The sequence below is a fragment of the Lissotriton vulgaris genome, chromosome 1_1 (assembly GCF_964263255.1).
Source record: "Lissotriton vulgaris chromosome 1_1, aLisVul1.2, whole genome shotgun sequence".
NCBI classification, from domain to species: Eukaryota; Metazoa; Chordata; class Amphibia; order Caudata; family Salamandridae; genus Lissotriton; species Lissotriton vulgaris.
In genome coordinates this window covers 276770858-276791672 of record NC_141685.1, presented here as the reverse complement: position 1 = coordinate 276791672, position 20815 = coordinate 276770858, and the positions used below count along the sequence as shown (strand labels likewise).

Below are 20815 nucleotides of genomic sequence, written 5' to 3'. Positions count from 1 at the left end.
TGTGACTAGCGATTGATAGATCTTTGAAATCTTCTTGGTCTCTAGATCTCCCATGAAGACCTTGGCTTCGAGTGGGCTAAACTCCGGCAGTGTGTCAATACCCTCCAGACAGGGGGACAGCGCTTGGCGGAGCTGTAAGTAGCGAAAGAACTGAGTTCTTGGCATGCCAAACTCCCTCTGAAGCTCCGTAAAGGACTTGAGAGACCCATGTCTCACCACATCCCCCGGGGTCACAACCCCAATGGCGACCCATTCCTTAAAGTCCTGCAGAGCCGCTAGCCCTGGGAGGAGCCCATTGTGCCTCAGCGGGGTCTCCGTCGTCAGAGTATTCCACCACCCTATACGTTTCAGAGACTGTCTCCAGACTTGACAGACCAGCCGCGTAGCCGGCGGCAGATTCTTCTGCAGTGGGGCCGAGTAGAGAATGGTGTGTATTGTGTGTGGATCTATTAGGTAGCGCTCTAGCGTGTATGCCAGGTCACCTCTGTCCCCATACCACCATTCATTCAGTACGAGGAGATGGGAGGCGTGGTAGTAGGAAAGCACATTGGAGGTGGCCATCCCTCCACAGTAGGTAGAGAGAAAACATTTGCGTATTACCACGCGCACCACTCCACCCCCCCAAAGGAACTGCCCCAGCGCAGAGTTCACCTGCCGAAACCACTTGGGCGCTGTCCGAAATGGGTGGTGCTGCAGCTGGTATAACATCCGGGGAAGCGTGACCATTTTAAAAATCGCCGACCGGCCTTAAATTGTGAGGGGCATGCGCGACCAGAACTTCATATCTGCACGAGCTCGGTCCCACACCGGTGCTAGATTCCTCTCCCATGCCACTTCCGGCCTGTCCATCAGGAACACTCCCAAATATTTGAGGCCTCCATCAGCCAACAGCAGCGCAGAGGCCCAGGAACCCACCTTCCAGGAGTCTCCTAGGACCCACAGAGTGGACTTCCGGGGGTTCATGTACAGCCCAGAGGACTCCCCGAAGATATGCATAATCTCCAGGATCCTAGGACATTCTTTCCCATTTTCTATGTGTACTGTTCGAGTGCACAAGCAAAGTTAGAAAAAGCGAAGACTTATAAAATGTCTTACACTGTTATGCCTATCTACCTTTTTATGCAAATCCCTGCCATCAGTTGTTAGTAGGTAGAAGTTTGCATAAAATCCTTAGATAGGATTAGAACGCCTGTGTAATGCCTACGGTGCATTCATTGTAAAATGACGCACAGAAGGGCATAGAGCTGCTTTGCTTTATTTTGGGCAACTTTAAAATGCAAATTCTGATTTGCATTGGAAAGTAAATCCCTCCATAATACTTTGCACTGGGTTTGTGTCACTTTTGAGGAGTAAATCTGGGTCTACACACCTTTGTTCCAGAACTGTGCTTTCCTTCTAGAAATCACAAGTTTCAGGTGTGTTGGTGCAGTTGAGCCAAGACTGTATGTCCAGAACTGAAGGGTCAACCTAAAGATTTTTTGCGTTCTGGCAAGAACAGAAACTAACACAAATAACTATGTGCAGTTCCTAGAGCTCTGAATCCGAGACACCTTACATCTGCCTTTCTCAAGCAAATTCAAACTTCAGCTTGCCCACATGATCCTATCAGAAAATATGACAAATATGAAAAAAACTATGCCCCATGAGATTCAGATCATTGAGGGCCTGATTCACAGAATGAACTGAAGACTCAATCCTAAACTTACTACTATTTTTGGTATGAACAGAATGCACTAACTACTTTTGGCATTCACAGAATGAACTTGGTATACAACGTTTACAACGAAGTTTTTACCACGCACTACCACTACAACGCAGGCATTACCACGCATACCATTACAACGCATTGCGCTGGGGGGGCGCTCTAGGATAGGGAATAAGTATAATTTTATATCCAACACCTTCCCTAGTGTCCACGGGGACTGGAGTTGGAATATAAAATTATACTTACCACTATCCAGCACCTCTAAGCGCTATGCGTTGTAACGGTATGCGTTGTAAATACCGCGTTGTAATGGTATGCCTGGTAAAAGTATGCGTTGTAACGTCATACATCCAATGAACTTACTACTTTTGGTATTCACACTTTGCGAGTTAGGGGCATGACATGGGTGTTGCTGTGGGTGTTCCCATGCAACACCCATGTCCACTGATGCATTTCCAAATTTACAAGCAATTGTAAATCTGGAAATGCGTCAGAATGCTGTGCCACCCTAGGGGTGGATTAGCGAGGTGCAAAGAGGATAAATGTTTTCAGTTCTCCTTTTTTTTTCTCTTTCAATGCATGCTGCATTCCACAGCACACATTGGAAGAGGAAATCACTTCAATTGTTTGCTTTTTGTGCAGGAAGGTGCCACTTCCTGCTCAAAAACAATCTCCCCACGACGCAGGCGTCCTTGCACCATGGTACAAGAGCGCCAACACCAGTATAGACAGCAGGTTGTGTGCTAGCGCCGGGGGAAGCACAGAGATGTGACATATTGTTGTAAATATGTTGCATCCCTGTGCTTCTAAACTAATGCAGCAAAATTACTTGCAGCACCACACTTTGTTAGTTTCTTGCAAATCTGCCCCTTTGTTTTAACCACAATGGAGCCAATTGAACTAGCTCAATTTGTAAAATATGTCACGGTGGTACAGGACCTCCTTAGAGACCCTGACAAGACTGCCCAAATCTAAATATGGAAAAACAAAATGTAACCTCTTCTTAAAGCTCCAAGTGGCAGTATCATTGATTGATATACAGGAATAAATGTAATCTCAGGCGGCTTTGTTGCGTTAAAATTGCTGTGACTGGAGGCCAGCTCACCCTTGAGGCCCCATAGCCTCTGGATCCCTACTATGGATAGTTTCCAGGGTTTATTGTTTTTGGATGCGGTCTTAGGCAGTCTACTTACAGGTTTAGGATGACAAATTTCACAAACAAATGATGAATATATGCACACAACACAACCTCAAAGATGTTTGGAGAACATATCTCCCAGGTGGCATGGGATGTGCATTCTTTTCATTCCCACATCAGAGCTGCTCACACCAAAACTACACATTGGTTGATGACTTGCATCTACCTTTGTCAGAGTACTCAAAGATTGAACGACTGATTGTGTCGGACCACACATGTATCCTAGTAAGTTACACATATGGGGACTTCCAAAGAATATGCCATCAATTATGGAGAATTAATCAACAACGTATCCCTGATGCAACTGGTATTGTAAAGAAAAAATAGAGCTTAGATTTATTAATGCTTCCAAATTCTCTGGCACTCCCTCAATGCCATATAAAGCGGTGAAAAGAAAATTATAATAACAAGTAAAAACAAGCATGCAACACCCAAATGACTGAAGTGCAGCTAAAAATTAAATATGTGGAAGAGCTCCACGTACACAACACGGTATTGCACCACCAGGTATAATTAAGATCCCTGAAATATAAACATAATAAAATTATTGGCAGAAAGGCAAACAGATTTCTGAACAAAAAGGCAGACGTCTCTGTGAACTCATTAGGCCTGGAAGGGCAGTAGTAGGTCTCTTAGAGCCCCAAAAAATATAAATCCCTAATATCAGTCATCAAAGATGGCAATGGCTCATCCCATACAAAAAGTACCTGACATTGCATCAATCTTCCAAACATATTACTCCTCCCTCTATGCACTCAACAAAAATATCAAGTCAGAAATATATATATATATATATATATATATATATATATATATATATATATATATATATATATATATATATATATATATCAGGGCCGGCTCTAGGCATGTGCAAGCTGTGCACCTGCACAGGGCCACCAAACCCCAGGGGCCACCACGCCAATGCATATCCTTAATATATTAATCCTCTGAGGATGGATACATATTTGCGTGGTGGCCCCTGGCAGGGATTTGGCGGCCTCCAGCTCTGTTCCACTTCTAAACTCCCTGACCCCCTTCCCTCTTTACTGGCCTGCGCGCTCCGCCCCGCCCGGACCCCCTCTTCCGGGCCCCCTACCTACGCTCCCTGCCCAGGGCCACCATGAGCTTAGAGCCGGCCCTGATATATATATACACACACACACACACTTGGGAAGTACATACGCTGAGTGACTGCCTACGCGAAACACGGAGTGCCGAGTTTCGAGATGCTCCCCCGTGCCTGCCAGATGACTACAACCAATCGCAGTAAGGCATGCTGGTTTTAAGTGGACATTGGTCAGCATTTTCGTGATTTGAGGCATTTGAAAAAGTCTTCCGACGAAACGCGTCATGCCCTGAAAGCTGAATAAACCGCGTTGGACCCGTTTACCTGTGTGGTTCTTTCTTCCTGAGAGAGAGGAGGATTTGGTTGGAGATATATGTATATATGTTTTGCAGTATTTTTTTTTTTGTTTTGTGTAGACCGAACTCAACCCGAAGGTATTTGGAGCGCTTACATGAGCACCCATTAAAAGGACACATTCATGTTTTTGTTTTTGTAAACACGGGGAGATGAACTGGTTTGCCCAGAATTACAGGATGCTGAGAAGACGCTGAGACTCGAAATTGGTTCTCCTGTTCCAAATTTAGCAAAGCAGCTCTGATTTGAATGAGATAGTACAATTGGTAAACAGGTCTGTGTGGGTGCCGAGAAGAACCCAGCCAGTCACTGCGTCTTGCCCTGCCCCCCTTCTAATCTGTCACGTTAAATAAACACAGCCAGGTCGCCCCGGTTAATCCACCCGAGTTGTAAAAGCGGCTCGCGGCAAATCCTCTCATGTGCATCTTAATTGGCCTGGTTCACCTGGAGGTGTTTATTTAAACCACAACAAACCGGTAGTTTAGCAGCGGTTGCCTGGCAACCAGGTCTGACTGCCGGGTAACGCTAAGAGGACGCTGGGCGCGAGGTGTCTGACGTCACAGGCGTTACCGGCCAACGGCCGACGCTCCGGCCGTTGGAACTGGAGGATTCAAAACAGCTCGAAAATCACGAACACGTAACAAGTAAATGGTCCCAAGCAATAAGGCTTCCGCCGTGTTCCGTTTTCATAGTCACTTCATTCAACAACTAATTAATCCAATGATAAAGCTGTAAAAGAAATCACAGAAACTTTGGACCCATGACTGATGGACGCAAGAAATTATATTTTGTGCCTTGGCATCAATATCAGAGACACGATGAACCCTGTGGCTTGTGACTCTGCATCTTGACAAATAAATGGCATGGCACACACAAGTGACCTTTGTGTAATAGGTCTGTTTGTCACTTAGTTAACACGTATCTTGATCAGGAAATGCACCTGTGTAGTTCAGTGAAATCAGCAGCAAGGCAGGGATTTCAGGACATTTACTTTTTTCAGAGACTTGTTGGCAGTTCTCTTTCTAACCAGGGAGGTGGACAGGGGTGGACTGGACTATAGAAAGCAGCCCTGCCAAGTTCCGAGGTCCACAAGTAATGTGAGTTCCAGTCCAGGTTTTTCTTTGAATTTTGGGGCTTGTAGTCTTATTTATTGCATTATAAAACAGGGTTACAAGTTAGAGAAGTCAATGAAATAAATACTGGACTGGAGTAGCACATCACACAGGGACCAGGGAGATTTGGTAGCTATGCAATAGGGAATTTGGTAAATTCATGAGGCTGGTCTGACAAGTCAGCGTGTGGGACGGTTTTCTGGCTGTTTGTCGGCCTGTTTTATGCTTTGATGGGCCATTTTTTTACTGTTGATTCCTTGATTTTACTACAAACATTGCCTGCACAGATGCATGCAGTCTTCTATAACGAGGGCCACTGGAATTATGCGATTTTTGCGGCCGTGTTGTTTTTCACATAATTATGAATCAGCTGCATTTGCATAATCTGCAATAAAAAAAAATGTCTCCAGTTCATGCAGAACAAAAGTTACTAAAAATGCAAGGCCATATTTATGAGAGGCTTGCGTCATGTTTGCACCATGCAAAGTGGTACATGCATGACACAAGCCTCGAAGTGAAATTTATGAAGCCACGCAACGCAGCACAAATCACTGCTGCCTACTGCCTGCACTAGATGTGCAGAAACATAGAGATGGCACCACTGCTGCCTACTGCCTGTACCAGACACAGAGAGACCTAAAGAAACTGAAAGCTTTTTTACCCCACGATGACCTCAAGACAGTAGACCAATCCCTAGTTCTCTATAAAATCGACTACGAGAACGCCATCCTTACAGGGACTCCGAAAGCTCACCTAGCCCCTCTAAGAGCAGTGCTGAACATGTCCGCTCGACTCATATCTGGAGTTAAAAGATTTGAACACATCACTCCAGCTCTCAACTGCCTCAATTGGCTTCCCATGGAAGGGAGATGTATCTATAAATTGGCCTGCATCACACACAAAACCCTTCACTCTCCTGACCCCAACTACTTAAATAATAAACTGAGTAGAGCAGGTCAATCCAGAACACTGAGAAGCTCCAACTCACTCCTTCTTATTCCTCCGAAATTGAAAAAGAAAACTACCCAATACCGATCGTTTTCTGGCAACGCTCCCAGGATATGGTACGCTCTCCCTGGAGTCCTCAGATGCAACCCCTCCTTCTCCTGTTTCAAAAGGGACCTGAAACTCCCTCTCCTAAACAAATACTTTCATGACCAACGTCAACTAACCTAGTCTTCTTTATCCGAGTTGTCTCCTCTCTCTCTGGACTTTCATGGATAGTGGGAGACCAGACTATGTCACTCTCGCCTTTTCTTTTATTGCTCTCCCATCATCCGCTGTACTGCATATTTATTGCACATGCTGTATTTTTTTCGGTGGTTTGCTTCCTTACTGCCGGCCTACTATGTAATGCAATGTCCTTCTGCTGTTTACTGTGTGTATGTAAAGTGCTCTGATACTTACGGGTTAAGCTAGCGCTATATAAAACTTTTAAAATAAATAAATAAATCAAATAAATAAGAGAGACAGCCTTACTACCGCCTACTACCTGTACCAGGGAGATGGCACCACTGGTGCCTACTGCCTGTATCAGATGTGCAGAAATAGAACAGCACCACTGCCACCTACTGCCGGTTCCAGGTGTGCAGAAAACAGAGAGGCAGCACCACTGCTGCCTGTACCAGGGCTGCAGACACAGACAGCACCACATAGGCCTACTGCCTGTACCAGGTGTGCAGGCACAGAGAGACAGCACCACTGCTGCCTACTGCTTGTACCAGGTGTGCAGGCACAGAGAGACAGCACCACTGCTGCCTACTGCTGCCTACTGCTTGTACCAGGTGTGCAGGCACAGAGAGACAGCACCACTGCTGCCTACTGCTTGTACCAGGTGTGCAGGCACAGAGAGACAGCACCACTGCTGCCTGTACCAGGGCTGCAGACACAGACAGCACCACATAGGCCTACTGCCTGTACCAGGTGTGCAGGCACAGAGAGACAGCACCACATAGGCCTACTGCCTGTACCAGGTGTGCAGGCACAGAGAGACAGCACCACTGCTGCCTACTGCTTGTACCAGGTGTGCAGGCACAGAGAGACAGCACCACTGCTGCCTACTGCCTGTACCAGGTGTGCAGGCACAGAGAGACAGCACCACTGCTGCCTACTGCTTGTACCAGGTGTGCAGGCACAGAGAGACCGCAACACTGCTGCCTAATGCCTGCACCAGGCTTAGAGACACAGAGAGACAGCAACACTGCTGTCTACTGCCTGTACCAGGAGTGCAGGCACAGAGAGACCGCACCACTGCTGCCTACTGCCTGCCCAGGTGTGGAGACACAGACTGCACCACTGCTGCCTACTGCCTGTACCAGATGAGAGAGCAACACTGTTGCTTACAGCTTGCCTTTAGAAACACCCAGGCCCAGATGTAGTAAGGCTTTGTGCTGCCACAAAGGGATGCAAAGCAACACAACGCAAAGTGATGAAAAGCAACACACATCTACACATTGGTATTTAGTTTCCACCGCAAAAGATTTGCGTTGGATAGGTCCTTTCCTCAGTGCAAGAAGCAATTGCTTTGCTTTACATCGCTTTATGCCAAGGGGGGCTTCACTGGGAAGAAACTTGGGTGGACCAGTGAAAACCCCCAAAGATTGCGGCACAAAGCCTGATCTACTAAGCCAGCCACATGGGACTTTGCATCAAAATCAATGCTTCCTTGAAGCAGGCATTAACAAGGGAAACTATTTAGATTTTTCCTAAAATTCAAGGAATTGCATGCATGTTGAAGTGCACTGCACACATCCATTGCAGGATCCTTCTCAGTTTCATTAGATGTAGGACTTTGTACTGGAATTGAATGCCTTCAGTACATCTTCTTTGCCTTTTCCACCGTACCCTCACCTCTGCACCAGGTGTGGGAATGTGCATCATGCAAGGCCGCCTTAGAGCTCCAGTGAAGAAGAAGATAGCAGCAGTAGGCCAATCCTAGTAGATATGGCTCTACAATGTGTTTTCCTTGTTGTACGACACAGTGCAGTAAGTTTGGTTGCTCTGCGTTAAAAATTGGTGATATTGATCATGTGAGCTGGTGCCCAAATGGCAGAAATAACATGTGTTCTCCCATCTGCATCTCAGTTCCTTACTAGCTCTTGTTAAGTGTTCACAAAGTTTGCACATTATTCTTGGCACAGCACCAGTATGAAGTTTCCTTCCCAGTGCAAATCATATGCTCAGGCCCTTTTAGGTCAGGTTAGTGCCAGTAAAGGTGTGCCTCAGCTCATCATGTGTCCAGCACTATTGAGACCTTAACCGAACAATGGTGATTCCCCACACCTAGTATATTATCATCCTCGCACCCAGTTTGTTGCATGAGACAAGCTATCTTGAGGTGATCAGAAGGGAGAATGAAAGATTTTTTACCAAAAGTTAATATTTTAACAGAAGAATGATAGTTCCAAATCATTTTAATCTATGGAAGGCAGTGTGATCCTAAGGACTGGTTATGAGTGACATTCTTCATGAAGATGTGACACCCACTCCCAATGAGTGAGAAATTAGTTGTCTGACACCAATTACTTTTACCCTGGCAGTGTCAAGCGGCAGTCCTAATGGAAATAAATGAGCTGGCCCAAACAAAGCAGATAACAGAATTGCTTCCTTGTGTAAAATGTACCTTTAAAAATAATTGCTATATTTTATTGTCTATGTTTAAATACCCCTTAAAAACAAGGTCGTTTACAGTGGATGTCAGACTTGTACAGCCAAAAGCAAACATCACCCATTCAGCCACACATAGCAAGACGCATCACCAGAGCTAGGACATCCTCCTGGTTGACAGTGCGCTCTACCGATCTTCTTAACAGAACATAACACTGCACTCAAGTTTACCCCATAGCTAAGCAGCTTATCCAGTCCAGGCTGTTGTTTGCATCGAGATACACATAGCCCTACACACAAAGCGAGCAGAGGGTTTGCTCTGGGTATCCTAATGCAATGTACAACCCAGTCATATTGTCAATCATGCAGCATATTGGATCTGGATGTAAACATATAGGGCATAGTGTCTGCTTTGGACCGGGAAAATGTGTTGTGCTGCAATGCATGTCTCACTGTCATAGGGCAAAACAAAGGTTTGGCAAGAGTATCAAATATCTTACGTCATGCATATTAATGAGGCTGTATTCCTCCTGGGATCCTACCACTTTGCGCATGCAGGGATGCAGGTCTGCTAGGGGTGGTAGACCTTTCCGGCACTGGCATTTGCAAAATGCTAAAATTGCAGCTCCTATACCTCACAAAGACAGGGTCTTCAATTTAAAAACACTGGCATAATGCCAAGGTCGTAGGGGCATGGAGGGGGCAGTGGTACCCTGCGCCGTTCAAGCTCCTGCGAATGGGCACCGCCAACCTCCAAAATGGAGGCTGCCAATCAGGGACAACTTCCACTCCGCAAGGGTACCTTTACTGCTGACAGATACACACTGACGAACTGGAGTGCGTGTTGTGCACCTCCAACCTATTAATTCTCATAGCGATTGAAGTGCCAGGTTGCACCTAAGAAAACAGCAATTAAAAAATATATATTTTCTTGAGCCCTTGAATTCTAAGACTGTGGGCGAGCTCCTGCTCTCACAGCAAATGTCAATGGGATTTGAAAAATCTCAGGGATATTCCCGCCCTCGCTCTGGTATTTCTGGCCGTTCACCTGCGCCGGGCCGGGCCGGCCCACACAGGCATGCGGCCGGGTGTCTGCCAGCAGACCTTGCTTTGGCCCCGAGCAGGGGAGAGGAGGGAGGAAGAGGGAGAACGGGGGAGGAAGAGGGAGAACGGAGGACGAAGAGAGGGATAAGAGAGTAGTGACCGCGAGAGAAAGCAGGGAAGAAAGAGAACCTGCGTTAGTGAGATAAAGAGAGAGGAAGTGTAGGGCGGAGAGACCGAAAGTGCCGAGTTGTGAATGAGTGCTCGGTGCTCTGGCTGCCCCGCATCTGTGGGCCCTCCGGGGATGCAGGAGAGAGTGCTGTATTCACGCGCAGTGTTTGCAGTCAGGCCGCCTCCCTGGTGCCCCCATGCGTGCCACCTGTCGCAGCGGGAGGCCAGGGCACAGGGCGGCCATCAGCCCCGCTGCCCCCGACCGAGAAACGAGTGGAGCCGGTCGGGCCTGCTCTCCTCCTGACGCTTCCACCAGGGAGGCGGCACCTCAGGCGGCGCACCCCAAACACGCCCGTCGCCGGCACCGGCTCTCACTCGCTGCCTGCGGAGCGCTGCTTCCCGAACCAGATGAGGCCCGTCCTCGTGGGAAGTGCCGTCTGATCTATGCACTATACAGCATGAAGTCTGCCCTATACACAGCACAGCATTCAGTCTGCCTATGCACAGCGTGAAGTCTGCCCTATGCACAGCACAGCATTCAGTCTGCCTATGCACTCTACATCGTGCAGTCAGCCCTATACACATCACAGCGCGCAGTCTGCCCTATACTTTATTTATTTTTTATTTTTAAATTTTTATATAGCGCTAGCTTAACCCATAGGTATCAGAGCGCTTTACATACACACAGTAAACAGCAGAAGGACATTACATTACATAGTAGGCTGACAGTAAGGAAGCAAACCCAGAAAAAAAATACAGCATGGGAACAATATGCAGTGCAGCGGAGGGGGGGGGAGAGAGCAATAAAAGAAGCAGGTGAGAACGACATAGTCCGGTCACCAAAGTCTGCCCTGTACACGACACAGCGTGCAGTCTGCCTATGCACTCTACAGCGCACACTCTGTCCTATACACCTCACAGCATGCAGTCTGCCCTGCACTCTGCTCTATACACCTCACAGCGTGCAGTCTGCCCTATTCACCGCACAGCGTGCAGTCTGCCCTATACACCTCACAGCGTGCACTATGCCCTATACACCTCACACCCCACAGTCTGTCCTGCTACCATGTTCTTTACCAGCTGGACTTTAAGGCAGGTGAATTGAGTTCCGGTATTCCCCCTTCCCCGGGGGAAGCCCCTGGCCTGCATGTCTCCCCCCGCCGGGCCATGCAGCTCTCTCGATGGCAAATTAATACTTCCCCCACCTCCCTCCCCCCGCCCCTCGAGTGCAGTCCACTATACTCCCACATAGGATGCTGTGTGCCCCTCCCAACGAGGTGCAGTGCCACCCACTCTCCCACACAAAGTGCAGTTTCACTTTAGAGTGTGCAGGGAGGTGTGCCTCACCCTGGCTCTACAAAGAGCAGCGTCCCACCTCACCAGAGAGGGATCAGCCTCTCCCCCACATGGAGCCCCCCCTTACAAACACACAGGCTGCAGACCAGCACCCTATAGTTGCGGTCTACTCCGGCCATACTGCACTGGCCGCCCATTCTGCAACTGCCCTCATTCCATAGTACTGTTTGCCCCCAGGGGCGTAGCTTCAGGAGGCTCGTTTAGAATGTTACACCCCCCCCAAAAAATCTATTCGGTAGTAAATAGTTGGGTACAGGTGCTTTCAGTTGGGTATGGCATCAAGGACTCCACCTCTGCTGTAGTTCCTACAGCAAGGGGTGGGGCAGGGGAGGGCTCACTATGCCCGTGTACATAGGCAATCCAAAAAAGTGGAAGTCATGAGTCATGCATGATGCACAGTGCCACTGTGACATGGTGTTGTTTCCAGGGCTTTAAGTGGGATGAAAAAACTGGGGGTCTCTCCAAATCAATCAATCAACCAATCAATCACTTATATGTAGAGCGCACTAATCACCCGTGAGGGTCTCAAGGCGCTGGGGTGGGGAATGCTGCTACTGCTCGAACAGCCAGGTTTTGAGAAGTCTCCTGAAGGTCTGTAGGTCCTGTGTCTGTCGCAGCTGTGTGGGGAGGGTGTACCATGTCTTGGCAGTGAGGTAGGAGAAGGATCTGCTGCCGGTGGAGGTCCCGTGGACGCGTGGGCTGGCGGTGAGGGTGAGGTCGGCAGAGCGCAGCTGGTGATTTGGGGTGTAGAAGGTGATTCGCTTGTTGAGGTATGCTGGTCTGTAGTTGTGTAGTGCTTTGTGGGCGTGGGTGAGGAGCTTGAAGGTGATCCTCTTCTTGACTGGGAGCCAGTGCAAGTCCTTCAGGTGGGCAGTGATGTGGGTGTGGCGGTGAATGTCGAGGATGAGGCGTTCTGTATGCGCTGGAGTCTCTTCTGGAGTTTGGCCGTGGTTCCTGCTTAGAGGGCGTTGCAGTAGTCCATCCTGCTGCTGACAAGGGCCTGTGTGACCTTTCTTCTGGTTTCGGTGGGGATCCATCTGTAGGTCTTGTGGAGCATGCACAAGGTGTTGAAGCAGGAGGAGGAGACGGCGTAGACTTGCAGGGTGATTGAGAGCGATGAGTCCAGGATGACCTCCAGGTTGCGTGTGTGATCGGTGGGTGTGGGCGCGGCTCCCAGGGAGGCTGGCCACCAGGAGTCATCCCAGGCTGAGGGGGTGGATCCGAGGATGAGGACTTCTGTCTTCTCTGAGTTAAGTTTTCAGGCAGCTGGTCTGCATCCAGCTGGCAACTGGAGGCTGGTTTTGGCGGTGGCAGGGTTTTTGGTGAGTGAGCGGATCAGTTGAGTGTTGTGGCGTAGAAGACTATGTTGAGGTTGTGCGAGCGGACGATGTTGGCGAGTGGTGCCATATAGACTTTGAAGAGGGCAGGGATGAGGGATGATCCTTGGGGACGCCGCAGATGATCTTGGTGGCTTTGGAGCGGAAGGGCAGACGGCGGACCCTCTGGGTTCTGTTGGTGAGGAAGGAGGTGATCCAGTCCAGGGTTTTGTCGCGTAATCCTGCGTCGTGTAGGCGTGTGTGTAGGGTGTGGTGGCAGTCGAAGGTGGCCAAGAGGTCCAGGAAGATGAGGGCCGCAGTTTTGCCACTGTCCAGTAGGGTCCTGATGTCGTCTGTGACAGCTATGAGGGCAGTTTCGGTGCTGTGATTGTTGCGGAAACCGGATTGGGACTGGTCCAGGATGCTGTTCTCCTCGAGGAAGTGGGTAAATTGCTTGTTGACGATTTTTTGATGACTTTCGCCGGGAACGGAAGAAGGGAGATGGGCCAGAAGTTCTTGAGGTCCTCTGGGTCCGCAGGTGGTTGGTGAGGCTGGGGGACAGTGGTTCTGCAGTGTTGGCAGCTGTAGGGGGGTCTGGGTGTTGAAGCTGTCGTGGATGTCTGCGAACTTGCGGTGAAAGAAGGTGGCTAGGGAATCGCAGAGGTCTTGCAACAGCGGGATGTCGTTGGAGTTGGAGCTGGTGTTGGAGAGCTCCTTCACGATGTTGAAGAGCTCTTTGCTGTTGTGTGCGTTGTTGTCGATGCGTTCCTTGAAGGAGGTCTTCTTGGTGGCTCGGATGAGTTTGTGGTGCTTGCAGATATCGTTCTTTAGGGCTGTGTGGTTTTCTGGTGTCTTTTCGTGGCACCACCTTTTCTCGAGTCTTCTGAAAATGTTCTTGGTTTCCTGAATTCGGTGGTGAACCAGCTTGCCTTTCTGTCGGTGCGTCTGTTTGAGGGTTTTTTGATCAGGGTGAGAGTGTTGGCGCAGTCGTTGATCCATTGCCTGAGGTTGCTGGCGGCTGTATTGGTGTCGGTGGTGTTTGTCAGTGGGTCTCGAGCGAGGGTGGTGATGAGCTGGTCTTCCGTGACCTTGTACCAGCTGCGGGAGGGGATCCGTAGTGGGTGGAGGTGCGTGGGGGGTTTCTTGAAGGTGAAGTGGATGCAGCGGTGGTCGGTCCAGTGGAGTTCGATGGCGTGGCTAAAGGTTGAGAGGAAGGAATAGAGTGTGTGACCGGCGGTGAGGGTAGGAGTCGTAAGCTGTTTGAGTCCGAGGTTGGCGAGGTTATCAAGCAGAGTGGCAGAGTTGCTGTAGTCGGCGTTCTTGAGGTGGAAATTCAGGGATCCGGGGAGGATGTAGTCTGCGGACACAATAGCATGCGTGTTGACGATGTCAGAGATGGGGTCGATGAACTGTGGCCGGGGGGTCTGTAGACGAGTGTTCCTCTGAGAGTGGTGTTGGGGTCAAGGTGGATCTGGAAGTGCAGGTGCTCGACAGTGCTGAAGGTGTCTGTCGTGCAGGTCGAGATTCTGAGGGCACTTCTGTAGACGATGGCGATTCCTCCTCCCGGTTTGTTGGTGCGGTCCCTTCTGGTGATCTTGTATCCATCTGGGATCGCTCTGGCGATGTCGGTGCCGAGGAGGGGTTCATCCAGGTCTCTGTTAGGAAGGCGACGTCCGGGGAAGCTGAGTCAAGTAGGTCCCAGAGTTCGACAGCGTGCTTGTGGATAGAGCGGGTGTTGAGTAGTAAGCATCTGAGATGGTTGCGTTCTGCTCTGATGGGTGGGGTGAGGCGTGCGGGTGTTCGGCAGCTGGTGAAGCTGTAGTCGCGGCAGGTGAAGGGTCAGTGGGTGCATGCTGGGCTGGCCTGAAAGCAGTTCGATGGTCGGCCGGTATAGAGTCCGTGGAGGAAGTCGGCGTCGTAGCTTTGTCGGGGCTCTCGGGGGTGGGGGGGCAGGGGATCTGGTACTGGGCACGATCCAGGCGCGGATGGGCTTGCCTTAGGCGCGACCGCACAGCAGTCTGCATTATATAGGGGAGGGAAGCTCAGCTGGGAGGCGGGAGACCGGGTGCTGGTAGAGGGGCGGGCCAGGGCAGCAGTGGCGGGAGTGGGGGAAGCGTAAGGGGCAGGCACAGAAGGGAAACAGTGAAGTTGACACAGTTTAAACAAAAAGAAGCAAATGCAGGAAATAGCGGATACAGAAAGGAAAACAAAAGTAGCAAGTAGCAGAATTAGCACAAACATAAGATCACAAAACCTTGGAGGCAGCAGCCTCTAACACCTTGGGCCAGGGGCTCCGCAGGCAACGACGGAGAGCAGGAGCTGCGGGGAAATTGCAGACCTATGACCGGAGTCAAGGTCTTACCTCCAAAGGGGGTGTTCGACGAAATTAAGGGCGTGGCCGGAAAACACCAAAGCTAAAAATCTGTGCTTAGCATATTGTGCCGTCCGACTGGTAATTTTCTGTTTTTGCCATTGCATCTAGATATATAACACAACAAGTAGTGTTACACCTACAAGCTAAAACTATTGGCTTTGTCAAAGGTTGCTTTTACATAAAATAAAAAAAGTAGCAACCATGGCTTTGTTGAATATAACATTGAAAATGTGTCAGTTTTAAAATGATGAGACAGTGAAAGACCCATAACCCTTTTTTTTACTTGTTTCAGTACCCTTTCATGAACTGGATTCTCACCTAGCAGGATGGGCGTTTTTGTTCATTTCTGCCACCTGACTGAATGTCCTGCCCTTGACCGAGCAGGGAGGAGGCCCACCACATGTGGAAAGAGCACAGACTGGCCCATTGCCATTCTGTATGTGGCAATCAGCCACAGACAGAATGACAATGTGCGGGGTGGGGCTGCTCGTGTGCTCAGAGGAGTGCAAGGTGGCCCCATCTGGGAGCTGAGGCTTCTGATGGGGAACAGTGATGTTCCGCAATGCCGAAAAAATACGGACAAAAGGCGTCCGTAAAAGGGATCGACACTGACAACGGATGTGAGATCCAAATTAAGGACGGTCCGTGAAATTTACTGACGGTTGGTCACCCTATTCAATCACCTGCTCTAGCCTACAGCTGTTGTGGCATCTAGACATCCATGTGCACCAAGCTGGTATCACTGCTGTCCGCGCCCTGGTCAAAGCATCACAAAACCCTGAGATACATAAATAATTTTAATTGGGGTAGAGGATGTGGTGCAGTGAGCAGAACTGCTGGCTCAGGAGTTGGGGATTCGGGTTTCAGTCTCAGCATAGGTACAAAAAACATCATTTGATTCTGGGCAAATCACCGTGCCCATGGACAACACCTTGATACCCTCATTGGTGATAAGCCGCGCTATATAAATCTACAAACCTTGGGACAGACTTTCAAGAAAGTGACTCAGTGCATTCTGCAAGCCATTTGGCTGCACCGCACTGAGTCACTTTCAAAGCACAGGGATGCAACATATTTGCAATATGTCGCATCTCTTTGCTTCACAAACTGCTGCCATGTGCCGGCTCAGGTACCCTTGCACCATGGTGCAAGGCGGCCTGCGTCATGGGGAGATTGTTTTTGTTCAGGAAGGGAACCCTTCCTAAACAAAAACAATTGTTAGAGGTGATTTCCTCTTTCTATGTGTGCTGCAGAACACCTCCTGTACAGTGCAGTGCGTGCCCTTTCCTCCTGTACAGTGCAGTGTGCCCCTCTCCTCCTGTACAGTGCAGTGCGCCCCTCTCCTCCTGTACAGTGCAGTGCATGCCCTCTCCTCCTGCACAGTGCGGTGCATGCCCTCTCCTCCTGTACAGTGCAGTGAGTGCCTTCTCCTCCTGTACAGTGCAGTGCGCCCCTCTCCTCCTGTACAGTGCAGTGCGTGCCTTCTCCTCCTGTACAGTGCAGTGCGCCCCTCTCCTCCCGCACAGTGCAGTGCGCCCCTCTCCTCCTATACAGTGCAGTGCATGCCCTCTACTCCTGTACAGTGCAGTGAGTGCCTTCTCCTCCTGTACAGTGCAGTGCGCCCCTCTCCTCCTGTACAGTGCAGTGCATGCCCTCTCCTCCTGTACAGTGAGGTGCATGCCCTCTCCTCCTGTACAGTGCAGTGCAAGCCCTCTCCTCCTGTACAGTGCAGTGCGCCCCTCTCCTCCTGTACAGTGCAGTGCATGCCTTCTCCTCCTGTACAGTGCAGTGCGCCCCTCTCCTCCCGTACAGTGCAGAGCGCCCCTCTCCTCCCGTACAGTGCAGTGCGCCCCTCTCCTCCCAACAGTGCGGCCCTCTCCTCCCATACAGTGCAGTGCGCCACTCTCCTCCCGTACAGTGCAGTGTGCCCTTCTCCTCCCGTACAGTGCAGTGCGCCCCTCTCCTCCCGTACAGTGCACTGCGCCCCTCTCCTTCCGCACATTGCAGTGCGCCCCTCTCCTCCCGTACAGTGCAGTGCGCCCTCTCCTCCCGAACAGTGCAGTGCGTCCCTCTCCTCCTGTACAGTGCAGTGTGCGCCCTCTCTTCCTGTAGAGTGCAGTGCGTGCCCTCTCCTCCCGCACAGTGCGCCCCTCTCCTCCTGTACAGTGCAGTGCACCCCTCTCCTCCTGTACAGTGCAGTGCGCGACCTCTCCTCCCGCACAGTGCACCCCTCTCCTCCTGTACAGCGCAGTGTGCCCCTCTCCTCCCGTACAGTGCAGTGCGCCCTCTCCTCCCGTACAGCGCAGTGCGTCCCTCTCCTCCTGTACAGTGCAGTGTGCGTCCTCTCTTCCTGTAGAGTGCAGTGCGTCCCTCTCCTCCCGTACAGTGCAGTGCGTCCCTCTCCTCCTGTACAGTGCAGTGCGCGCCCTCTCCTCCCGCACAGTGCAGTGCGCCCCTCTCCTCCTGTACAGTGCAGTGCGCCCCTCTCCTCCTGTACAGTGCAGTGCGTGCTCTCTCCTCCTGTACAGTGCAGCGCGCCCCTCTCCTCCTGTACAGTGCAGTGCGCGCTCTCCTCCTGTACAGTGCAGTGCGCCCCTCTCCTCCCGTACAGTGCGCCCCTCTCCTCCCATACAGTGCAGTGCGCCACTCTCCTCCCGCACAGTGCAGTGCACCCCTCTCCTCCTGTACAGTGTAGTGCACCCCTCTCCTCCTGTACAGTGCAGTGCACCCCTCTCCACCTGTACAGTGCATGCCCTCTCCTCCTGTACAGTGCAGTGAGTGCCTTCTCCTACTGTACAGTGCAGTGTGCCCCTCTCCTCCCGTACAGTGCGCCACTCTCCTCCTGTACAGTGCAGTGCGCCCCTCTCCTCCTGTACAGTGCAGTGCGCGCTCTCTCCTCCTGTACAGTGCAGTGCGCCCCTCTCCTCCTGTACAGTGCAGTGCACCCTCTCCTCCTGTACAGTGCAGTGCGCGCTCTCTCCTCCTGTACAGTGCAGTGCGCCACTCTCCTCCCGCACAGTGCAGTGCACCCCTCTCCTCCTGTACAGTACAGTGCAGTGCGCCCCTCTCCTCCTGTACAGTGCAGTGCACCCCTCTCCTCCTGTACAGTGCATGCCCTCTCCTCCTGTACAGTGCAGTGAGTGCCTTCTCCTACTGTACAGTGCAGTGTGCCCCTCTCCTCCCGTACAGTGCAGTGCGCACCTCTCCTCCCGTACAGTGCAGTGTGCCCCTCTCCTCCCAACAGTGCGGCCCTCTCCTCCTGTACAGTGCAGTGCGCCCCTCTCCTCCCGTACAGTGCAGTGCGCCCCTCTCCTCCTGTACACTGCAGTGCGCCCCTCTCCTCCCGTACAGTGCACTGCGCCCCTCTCCTCCTGTACAGTGCAGTGCGCCCCTCTCCTCCCATACAGTGCAGTGCACCCCTCTCCTCTTGTACAGTGCAGCGCATGCCCTCTCCTCCCGTACAGTGCAGTGCGCCCCTCTCCTCCTGTACAGTGCAGTGCGCCCCTCTCCTCCCGTACAGTGCAGTGCGTCCCTCTCCTCCTGTACAGTGCAGTGCGCCCCTCTCCTCCTGTACAGTGCAGTGTGCCCCTCTCCTCCTGTACAGTGCAGTGCACCCCTCTCCTCTTGTACAGTGCAGCACATGCCCTCTCCTGCCATACAGTGCAGTGCGCCCCTCTCCTCCTGTACAGTGCAGTGCGCCCCTCTCCTCCCATACAGTGCAGTGCGTCCCTCTCCTCCTGTACAGTGCAGTGCGCCCCTCTCCTCCCGTACAGTGCAGTGCGTCCCTCTCCTCCTGTACAGTGCAGTGCGCCCCTCTCCTCCTGTACAGTGCACTGCGTCCCTCTCCTCCTGTACAGTGCAGTGCGCCCCTCTCCTCCTGTACAGTGCACTGCGCCCCTCTCCTCCTGTACAGTGCAGTGTGCCCCTCTCCTCCCGTACAGTGCAGTGTGCCCCTCTCCTCCTGTACAGTGCAGTGCACCCCTCTCCTCTTGTACAGTGCAGCGCATGCCCTCTCCTCCCGTACAGTGCAGTGCGCCCCTCTCCTCCTGTACAGTGCAGTGCGCCCCTCTCCTCCCATACAGTGCAGTGCGTCCCTCTCCTCCTGTACAGTGCAGTGCGCCCCTCTCCTCCTGTACAGTGCAGTGCGCCCCTCTCCTCCTGTACAGTGCAGTGCGTCCCTCTCCTCCTGTACAGTGCAGTGAGCCCCTCTCCTCCTGTACAGTGCACTGCGCCCCTCTCCTCCTGTACAGTGCAGTGCGCCCCTCTCCTCCCGTACAGTGCAGTGTGCCCCTCTCCTCCTGTACAGTGCAGCGCATGCCCTCTCCTCCCGTACAGTGCAGTGCGCCCCTCTCCTCCTGTACAGTGCAGTGCGCCCCTCTCCTCCCGTACAGTGCAGTGCGCCCCTCTCCTGTATAGTGCAGTGCGCCCTCTCCTCCCGCACAGTGCAGTGGCACCAGGCGCTCAACGCCCACAGGGCTCTAGTTGCCCCTCTCCTCACTCTGCGTGCCCTCTCCCAGGTGCCTCACCCCGCTCTCCCCTCACTTTGTACCTCTCTCAGCCGCGCGCCTCCGCTCCATCCTGGGTTCCGCGGAGTCCTGGGGCAGTGAACTCGGGCTCTCCGGCGGTGAAGGGGTCTCGGAGCCGGTGCTTCGGGGCTCCCAGACTGGGCTTCCTTCCTGCCGCCTCGCCCAGGCTCTCCCAGCGCCTTGAACCTGCTCCAGCGCTCGCACAGAGCCTCACAGCGCCTCCCCGTCCGAGCTCTGCTTTCCTGCGGAGGTGCGCGTCAGACCCAGCCCTGCTCCATGCGCCTCTCTCGCCACAGGCTGCTTCTCCTCTCCCCTCTATACTCCCCGCTCTCTCTCTTTCACTTTCTGTCTTCAGTCCTTCCTCCTCCAATCCTTTACTCCGCGTCTCTCTCTGCCGGGCTTTTCTGTTTCAATCCTCCTTCCCTCTTTCCTCCCTGCCCTCCCCTTCTTTCATTCATGGCCAGTCCCTTTCCCCCGTCCTGCTATTCATCTGTATTTTTGCTTGAGTTTGTTTTCAAGCCTTTGTCCAGCTCCGGTTTTCCTCTCCCGGTTGATGACTTTCCCTAGTGTTTCCCGACCCTCTTTATCTGTCTTTCCTATTTCCCCCCTCTCTCTTTCAAGTCGCCCCTCTATCTTCTCCTAGCTCATAACGTCATTTTCCTCCCTTTATTTCTTATTTCCCCTCTGTCTCCTTTCTCCCCCCTCACTTCCATACTCTGTTGATTCATGCACCTGTTTCTTGCCCCCCCCCCCATTCACCTATACACCTTACCCTCTTTGCCCCTCCACTCCCTTCCTTCTCCTTTTCACCCCTCTTCCCTGTCAACTATTCTGTCCATTTCTTCTCCCCTTTGCAACACTATCTGCCCCTGAGCAATGATTAAAGTGCCTAGAGACAATCAAGGGAAAATAGCTATTAAAGGTCAGGCAGGGTCGGACACGCCCACCTACCTTCCCTGTCTCCCTGCCTGTTGGAACCTTATGGAC

General features: G+C 51.7%; 1 protein-coding gene across 1 annotated transcript in view; it reads right to left on the bottom strand.

The window, feature by feature from the left end:
- LOC147746923 (uncharacterized) overlaps positions 1-20122 on the bottom strand; it is a 127952-nt gene extending 107830 nt beyond the window's left edge. The window contains exon 1 of the mRNA XM_086952305.1: positions 19852-20122. Coding sequence (XP_086808431.1) covers positions 19852-19879 — 28 coding nt within the window. The 5' untranslated portion in view covers positions 19880-20122. The remainder of the gene's footprint in view (positions 1-19851) is intronic.
- Between the last annotated feature and the right edge of the window lie 693 nt (positions 20123-20815).